The sequence below is a fragment of the Limanda limanda genome, chromosome 7 (genome assembly GCF_963576545.1).
Source record: "Limanda limanda chromosome 7, fLimLim1.1, whole genome shotgun sequence".
In the NCBI taxonomy this organism is placed as follows: domain Eukaryota; kingdom Metazoa; phylum Chordata; class Actinopteri; order Pleuronectiformes; family Pleuronectidae; genus Limanda; species Limanda limanda.
The window spans coordinates 22,105,945-22,115,349 of record NC_083642.1 but is presented as its reverse complement, the minus strand read 5'-3'; the positions used below and the strand labels follow the sequence as shown (position 1 = coordinate 22,115,349).

Genomic DNA, 9,405 nt, shown 5'->3' with positions numbered 1-9,405 from the left:
ATGAATTGGAGAAAAGATTTTAAAAAACAGCAATGTGTGTCACCATATATGTGAATGATGGAAAACTGCACATGACACAAATCTACCATCAATATTCCCAGTGTGGGGCCCTTTAGTTGCACTAGGGATTTGAACCATCAACTTTTGAGGATCCCCTTGCCTCCCCCACTAGAAGAAACTGGAATCATCTCATTAAGACATTCCCAGTATAGAGTGTTTATAAACAGGCTCTTGTTCATCCCTGGTGATGGATGTGTGCTCCCTATCACAAGCTCTTCCCCCCCGACTCCCCAAATCCTCTTTAACAATCTCACTGCCACTGTTTCACAACCACACACTGCAACACACATACACACATACACACACTTACACTTACTGAACCCTCCATATTTTCAGCAGTGACCCTTCTTCCTCTGTGGGTGGGCCCTTGAGTTTATGTGATTGCATTATTTTTAATAGTGAGAGAAAATGTGTGTGTGTGTGTGTGTGTGTTATGAGGGAGGAGGGTGCATCTGAGAGGCCAGTGTGAGTCTGCTAATGAAGAAAAACAACATGGCTGTCAAGGCCTCCCACGAGCAGGTCAAACACAGCAGCTGGAGGGGTCGAGGTCAGAGGGGTGCACAAGGTCAAAGGTCAACCTCAAGGCCAAGAGTAGGCCGCGACCTCTGCTGAGTTGCAAAACACGTGGGAGGTGCAGAGTAAACTTTTGTGGAGGGAGAGTGTCTTTCTTCTCGAGAGGAGCCATCAGATCAAATTCATAATTCAGTTGAAGTAAATGAAGGGAGCTGGTAACGACTGATAGACACAGATGAAAAGTGTTGTTTATTTGTTTGTTTTAAAGCTTACAGTACACTGACCCACCGCACATTTAACATTTCTCAAAGTACAAAATAAACCATGAAAATGGGCAAAACTTTTGAAGATGAAAATGTTGTTTGTATTTTAAAAACAAACAATAAAAGATTAAAAAAATGAAATAAAATGAGATTGTATGATTACAATTAAAAATAGCAATAAAATGCACAAAAAACAATTTCTCAAAAATACTTTTGGACAAGGCTGGTATATGTATTTACACACGACTGTTTACGAAGTTACAAAATAATTCGTCTTTTCCCAAATATGACGTGATATTTCGTGCATTTGTCGGAGAGCCCCCAAAAAACACCAGCTAAAACCTGTAAATAAAATCAGTCACAGCTTCATACAAATGTGTATTTCATAAGGATCTGAGTTTTTGGCAACTTAAAAAATAAAATACTCTGTATTAAAAAACCTCTGTGTGGACTGTTCGCTCTCAACAGCAGGCTTCTGACAGCATGTCTTCTATCCAACTGATGTTGACCTAAAATCAAGAGGAGAGGAGGCTGACAGGAGTTTATATCAACATCCGACGCCTCAATCGTCCCTTTTAAAACTAATATTGAAGCAGCAAACATAAAGATGTTCATTTAAATCTATCTAACGCTGAATGAGGTAACACATATTGCCATGTCCATATATCTACATTTGTTAGAAACTATAGAAGCAGCACGAGTCACATCGCTGCAGCTGAACCCAAGTGAAGAATCTGTGGCTTTACTTAGCTGATAAAAACACGTTGTAAACTTGGCAATAAAAGAGCATAAATAAATAAAAACAATGAAATTAAAATAAAATGTACAGTTTGGTTCTCATCTTGATTTTGTGCTCTAAATGTGATTTGGAGGGTTCTCGGAAAGCGAGTGCTCGTGTCCCTCCGGTTCGTTTTGTCCACTCAGCTCCTGATCAGAGGCGACGTCTCGTCTGAGCCGCCGTCCAGCGGCCCTGGACCCTTCCGGTAGATGATGAACTGGAAGGAGATCTGAACCAGAGTGTCAAGGGAGTCAATAGAAATCCTGGGAAATAATCTGTTGAATGCAAGAACAGTTATTGACTGGGAACAGTGGGAAAACTGAGGCAGGGCCTCACCTTCATCAGAGAGAATTAATTTATATTTTATAGTACATTTTTCCTCCTGGACAATTGTTGGTGCTCTAAAATATTTTCTAGCTTTAAACCTTCTGATGTTTAAGTTAAATATCCCTCAAACTATATTCATGTGCCATGAGTCTCAAATAGTTTTTTTTGGTTAAGTTGCATTTGCTGGTATGATATTCTGCTGATGATCACTGTTCTCAACATTTTGGGGAAACGGCTCATTTACCTACTGAGAGAGTTAGATGAGAAAACTGGTACCACTCTTGTCTTTGTACAGTAAATATGAAGCTGCAGCCAGGAGCTGATTATTTTAGCTAATCTGGAAACAGGGAAAACAGCTCGAGACTCTGTCCAAAGGTACAGCAGCTCGGAGGCTTAATACTGAACACGTCAGTCTTTTAGTTTAATTCACATACCAGTGTTGGAACAACAAACTGGGGTTTCCAGGCCCTGTGTGCTGGATTTTTTCGGTAAGAATACTGTTTTCCTGACAGCTCAGTAACTGGTTAGCACAGCTGAAACTTCATTGGTGTGCAAGTCATTTTTAAGTGTATTTTCAAAAATTCAATTAAATTGAGCTATTCTTTTCACTGAAAACAAAGAGGGACGCAACTTGAGTCCACCACTAGTGTTTGAAGAGACACTTGGCCTCCAGGGGCCACTGAGCTAAGTTTTATAGTCTTGTTTCTTTCTTGACAACGAGCTAGATTCCCCGTGAGGCCCTTTGAGACTGTATATTACGTTTTTACACACACAGACACGAGATCATAACCATCTGAGGAACCTCCCTCTGCCACAGCTCAGGACTGGTTGATATGTAGCATGTACATGGGATTAAGGAGAAACGTGCAGCAGGCCCCGTGCCTGTTTAAAGAGAGTTGTTGAAAGGATACAAGGACGTCTAGAGAGAGGGTGCCGAGGCTGCCAATGAGCCAGGGCAGATGATGGATCATGTAGCTTGTCTCGCCATCGCCGTCGTCTGGGTTCTTAAGTAAGACACTTAGGCCGTATGTGGTGTTTCCCAGGATGACCAGCGCAAACAGGAAGAAGGACACTCCCTCTGTCGACTTCCTCTTGAACTGTGGGGAAGTGGGAAGAACAAAAGAAATTATGCATTAATGTATATGTGAGAGTGCAGAAGCGAAAAAAACTCATCAGCAGGTTAGATTCAATAGTGTTTTAGGTACATTGCATTTTTGACTTTCGCTTTACCTTTTCAGTTAGTGCATTTTTAAATATACAAAATCTTGTAATGCCTTAACAGCTTTTTTATTTTAAAGGGATAGTTCACCTAAAAAAGGAAAATGCACCCTATCTACTCACCACTATGGCAATGGAAGGGGGTGGTGAAGTGTTTGACTGCAAAACACATCTGGAGTCTCAGAAGTAAACTCTGTAGCAGCAGAATCTGATACAATTAAAGTCAATGGTGACCTACACTTCAAATGTAATAAAACAGAAAAAACCCAACATGCCTCCATATTCTTTGTGTGGTGTCATCAAAGTGTCCGCAAAATTCATATTCAAATCGAAACAGAGTCATTTTCAATGTGTTTTAAAACTAAGAGTCTTCGGATATATTCCTACGAGGTGCATTCACAGACCCTCTGAAAAACTATGTCTGGCCCCTCTTTACTGAGCCACTTCCAGTGGACATGTAGGTTTAAAACACAGAGAAAATGACCCTGTTTCGAGTCGAATATGAATGTCGGGCTTGCTGACACTTGGATGACACCACAGGAGCAGTATGTTTTTTTTTCGTTGTGGTTTTATTATGTCTGAAGTCTCTGTAAACATTGACTTCAATTGTATCGGATTCGGATGCTACAAAGTTTACTTCTGTAGACTTCAGAAATGTTTTGTGGACTCAAACACTTCACCCACCCCTCCATCAACACAGTGGTCAGTCAACGATGAGTGAACATTCATTTTTTTCAACTATCTTTTAATAATTGATATAATTTAATATTATTCTCAAAGTTGTCACCCGTTATATTAGTTTATCCTTATCTTTAGTCATAAATATCTACTTTTTTAACTTGTAACCCATCGGGTAACCGTGGATACCTGACCCAATATCAGACTCTACCTTCGTACAAAACTACCTGAATCTCACTATTTCAATTTTTTTAATTGGATGTGGTTTCAATAATATAAGTTTGATAATAAAACAGGTGTTATCAGAAATAAAAAGGTAATCATAAAATATTAAACTTTGCATGACACAGTTATGCAAAGTAATATTATAATTATTAAAATTGCTAAAATTATCATTATTAATGTTATCAGTATTAGTATCAGTCGATGTCTGTCTACAGTTTGCAGCAGAGTCTGCTTTGTCATACTTACATTAGTGTACATCTGAGGAAGTCTGGAACACAGGTAGAGCACCGATGACACTGAGCCAATGGAGAAACCAATGATCTCTTTGGGGGTAAAAACCTGAAGCGACAGAGACACAAAATGATTAGGGGAAACAATCCTAAATAATTCTCATTCCATGGGTTCCTTATTAAACAAATGAATAGGACGCACCTTGACACTGCTCAGGGTAGAGGTCGAGAGCAAGGTGCGACTTGTGAACCCCGAGGAGACGACTTCCTGTCGGGCAGCCAGCCCCGGGAGGTGGACGAGGTTTGCTGTGACGCCCAGGGCGCAGGCCACACCCACCACGTTCAAAACCCTCCTTCCTGGAGAAGAGACGGCACAGGAGTTGATTTGTTAATACTGAGAAAGATCTCTCAGCACATTCCCACAGACCTCCAGACAGGGGCTACTGTGTCAAAGGTGGTGAAGGCAACACACACCACAGCGACATGAGACATGTGATGACATCATCACAGCGATCACAAGATTACACTCTTCCTCTCTCTGGACTGGTGCTGGACCATTGTTCATCAGCATTTATGTGAGATGTGTAAGATAGAAGAACTGAAATAATCAGTGCTGTGATGGTGGCTGGATCAGTAAAGAATGTGGCTGCAGTTTTAGCATTGAGGGGGAAATGCAAGTTGTGGGGGTTTTCATGCCTTTACCACATTTTAACAAAGAGCAGGAAACCACACAAGGAGCTAGAACCAAAATAAGGCACCGTAACGCAAATAAACAAATACAAATTAAAAAAGCAAAATACTCACTTTCATCCGTTCTGTTGTTTAACTTGTAGTAAAAGTACATGGCGAGCATCAGTATGTCAGCAAACACATAATAAACGGCTGTGTATGTCTGAAAGAGAAGAAGAAAGATGTTATCACAGAACACGTTATCAGAGAAGAAGGAAACATTTGATATTCTTCACAAAGTCTTTGTCATGGAAAATCTTTGTTATTGGGGCCACATGAATTCTAATTAGCAGGTAAAGGCTCTGATAATACAACAATGTGTTTTTCCTCTTTACTGATAACATCAAATACACACATTTGCTTCTTTAGTCTTAAGATATCATTTCTGCCTTAAAGAACTTCTGATGAGTAGTTTTCATTGCTTTTGGCACTTAACAGATCAATCTATTGATAAAAAAAAAAGTTATAGATTGACTCGCAGCTCTAGTTCATAATGATGAAAACACTGAGGCAAACATTTGATCCCAAGTCACCTGAAGTGGAAGCTGGTCTGCCAGGAAGGAGCCCACCAGATTACACGTGTCCCCTCCCAACCACAGCAACAGGAACCAAATGGAAAGGGCGCTGTCCATATTCCCGGTTTTGCACGAGCTGTAGTACTGTCTGCAATCGCAACAACACAAATTACACACTTAGACACACGTTTAGATTATAAAAAATCATTACCCTTGAGAAACAGATGCCATAAACATACGGAAGAGAAGACACCATGAAGCAGAGGATGGACAGGAGGCCTAGGTAGATGCTGGCCATGTCCCTGGCATCCTGGGCACATTCCCCGAGACCATTCCAAACCCACTGGGAGCCATTAGGGCACAAAGAGCTGAAGTTTCCTTGACCGCCGAATCCAAAGGGACTCCGTGTGAGGGCTGGCTCCGTCCACATGCTCTGCAGGAGAGAAAGACATCGGTAAATATCCACTTCTCTTTTTGCATTAATGCTTTAAACACGGATACACCTTTCTTCAGATGTTAGACGCTGTCTTTCCTAATGAATGTTCTCTCTCTCCATCGCTCTGTTAGAAGCAAGATATCTCTCGCACCGCTGTACATCCTGGGAGAGGGATCCTCATCTGTTACTTTCTTTCTTTAAATTCAGATTTCTGCGTTTAACTTTCCCCGTGTTAAAGGGGTTTTGGAAGTTGTCCTCACTCGGATCGAGGGTTAAGGGCAGAGACATTGTTCAGACATATCAGGCAAACTGATTTGTGAATATGGGCTATACAAACAACATTTGATTTGATCAGTTATTATTATGACAACAAAACGTGTCTAGTCGCACAGATGCCGACACAGCGCAGTTCACACGGTTGAAACGAGGTCAAAGGTTGTTGTGGACAACAGAACAGAACAGCCGGTTTCTGTCCAGACTCAGATATTGAGCCGCTGATTAGATCAACACAGGGTTGTTTGAATTAAGTCGCTTTAAGAGTGGATGCCTATCTACACAGGAAAACATATCGTTTCACACAGGGACAATAAAGTCAACAGAAAGCAAGGGACGAATAAATCAAATGAAGACAGTAAGTAAGCTCCCGACAACAGCCACCGAATAAAACATGTCCGGAGCTGGACAGGACCAACACGTAGAAAGCAGTACACACAGAGGAGGAGAAGAGGAGAAGAGGAGAGGAGAAGAAGAGGAGCATCGTGTTTATCTTGCCTGAATATCTGCTGACATGTCGGTGAACTCCTCAGCACAACAACAGAGGAACAGCCGCAGACTCACACAGGAACAACACGGAAGCTGCAGATAAACAGCTCTGATCAGGAGCTGCGAGCTGATTGGCCGCTGCGCTGAAACGTCACTAAAAGGAAAACAGAGTCGCCTTCAAAATAAAAGCTCCACTTCCAAACGGCCAGTGGTACATTTATTCTGTAAAAAAAAATGTTGAAATTGAAATTACAATGTAAATTCAATAAGACAGTCAATGGCGGGAGGAACAGTTATTTTGCTTTTGAAATCTAATGGTTATTAGGAGAGACAACGTCAGTTAATGTATTATTATTCCATCATACAGGATCTGTAATGATGAAACTAACAATTCATATTTATATATATGTTATATATGATTAATACATGTGACAACTATTTACTTTATACTTTAATTGCTGCATGATCTTGTGAATTATCCATCCATTGCAGTTTTTATTACAAGGTCGTTATTCTATTTTAATTTTATCATTTTAAACATTTGTACTTTACCATCTTTATTTGTATTACTTTTCTTCCTTCAACTTATTTAAGACTTTTAAACAGATGCATCCTCTTTATTTCTTTCTTACCTGTTTTAATCTCTCAACCTCTCCTTTTTAATCTCTTTTCCTTTGCCGTATGAAATGTGCTTTAAAAATATAACTGCCTTGCCTGGTAACAGATTGATCACTCAGTCAATACAATGGTACAAGTTAGGGAAAATCATCACTTATTAAAGGTGCAAGAGATGTGAACTGGTAGGTAACTAGGAGCCTGGGAAAATAATGAAACTGCCAAGTTCATTATAGGAGTCAGTAACAGCCTTTGACTCTGAGGTTAAAGCTGCCATGACATCATGACATAATAATATTTTTGAAGCATGTAATTCATCACAGCCCAGTCTTTCCCTCGGATGACATGTTCAGACTGTGAAGGTTGAGAAGAAAATTCTTCTTCTCCTCTACATAGTCGAGGATCTATATAAACATCATTCCATGGTGGAAACTGTCCAATAGTAGAATATGTATTAATGCTGAGAACAAGCTCGTAAAATGCTTTCACATTAACGCAACTTTTTTTTAAGCAACGAGAGAAGTTAGTGGTGCAGATCTGATTCTCCAGCTTGCACACATTTTCACGTTCTCTCATCACATATCAACAAGCCTTGCTAAATCTGGTTATTTAGCTCTCCGGGGTAAATCAGTTATTAGTTCTGAGGCCTCCTGCATTCTTCAACAAGCTTTGGATTTTAGTGAGCAGCCGTGAAAAACAATATGATATCCAGGTCCATAAGGGTTAAAACCACAGGCTTATATGCAGATGTACTTACCCGGAGACGTTGCAGACAACTGTTCCTTTCTTTAGTTATAGGCAGAGAGAAAGGTGATGTCTCTATTTCCCCAGAAGAAAAAGTTTATGAGGTCAGTCTTCTCTGTTGAAAGTTACACAGGATTCCATTACTGCCACACAACAATTATTATAATTATAATTAGAGTAAACATCCTACCTGGAGAAGACAATCAAATCCAATGTCAAACTTTAGATGAAAGGGAAAGAGAGAGAAGACTTCACTCAATAAAAGATCTGAGGTGATTAACAAACTGTGTCAGCTGACCATCAGTCAGACTGACGACTCAGCACATCAACACGCCGACGTCAGCTCCTGCAGTTTTATTTTCATGTTTGCTGCAAGTTTCCACTGTTGTCACGTGATTGTGGTCAAGTAAGCTGACTTCTAGATTTTTTTGTGAATTTCCTCATGCACTTACGGTACTGTTGCTGAAAGCAGCCAAGGTGAATGCTAACAGAGCACAAACAGTGCACTGCATATACGTTTACACAGAATGAAGTGGAATATACAGTATGTTCTTTAACCAGGGACATGGGTATTATTTGTGACATTATAATGACAATTCCCTACAACTATAGTTGCATTAAACTAGAATAGCTCTCAGCAGTGGAAACTTCTGCCAAGGTCTAAAAGTCCCTTTATAAAGCCACATTCAAATTCACTTGATCCAGATTTCTATTTGGATCTGCACCAAATTGGAAACACTCAATATCAGTCACCCTAAATATACCATTTTTATTTTAATCAAGATCCACTATTCTCTGAGAAACAATCCCATCTTGCAAAGCTAAAGAAAGTGAAACAAATTCCTGGATCCATCCCCTGATCAAGAGCCACACCAAAATCCAATGGGTTTTTCCGAGATCTGTCTGCTGCCAAGTTTGGTGGTAATCCCTCCAGTATTTTTTTGTGGGATTTTGGTAACTGACAGAAAAAACATAACCTTCCTTCGTTGAGGTAAAAATAACGGCACGCAGAAATCTGCATTCCTCCACCAAGGCCCAACAGTCCCATCATTTAAGCTGCACCAAATTCCACACTATCGCATATTAGTCCCCCTAAATATGCCTGATTACACAGTTATTCCCTGGAAAACTGGTGAAAATGTAAAAGTCTAATTTTGCATTATTAAAGAAAGTTAAAAAAAAAAAAATCCTGACATGCCCCTTTATCCACATCTTTGTCAAAACATATTGGGTTATCTTTTGTCACATGTTCCATCCTTACATAATGTATCCTTGAAAACTCTAAAACAAACTGACAAACTATACTTTGTAT

At 40.0% G+C, this 9,405-nt stretch overlaps 1 protein-coding gene across 1 annotated transcript; it reads right to left on the bottom strand.

Moving 5' to 3' along the window:
* Nucleotides 1-823: 823 nt before the first annotated feature.
* Nucleotides 824-6,840, bottom strand: slc66a1 (solute carrier family 66 member 1). The gene is made up of 8 exons (XM_061074548.1): nt 6,744-6,840; nt 5,776-5,969; nt 5,555-5,684; nt 5,097-5,184; nt 4,495-4,649; nt 4,309-4,401; nt 2,853-3,038; nt 824-1,843 (listed from the first exon to the last, which is right to left on the bottom strand). Exons 1-8 carry the CDS (start codon nt 6,759-6,761, stop codon nt 1,757-1,759), a joined length of 951 nt encoding a protein of 316 aa, XP_060930531.1. The 5' UTR covers nt 6,762-6,840; the 3' UTR covers nt 824-1,756.
* Between the last annotated feature and the right edge of the window lie 2,565 nt (nt 6,841-9,405).

Excerpts from the sequence above, each read along its gene's own strand:
- slc66a1 (XM_061074548.1), bottom strand. Across the intron at positions 5,685-5,775 it reads TTCATGGTGTCTTCTCTTCC|ACAGTACTACAGCTCGTGCA; the intron begins GTATGTTTATGG and ends TTGCGATTGCAG. Across the intron at positions 3,039-4,308 it reads TTCCTCAGATGTACACTAAT|TTCAAGAGGAAGTCGACAGA; the intron begins GTAAGTATGACA and ends ACTTCCCCACAG.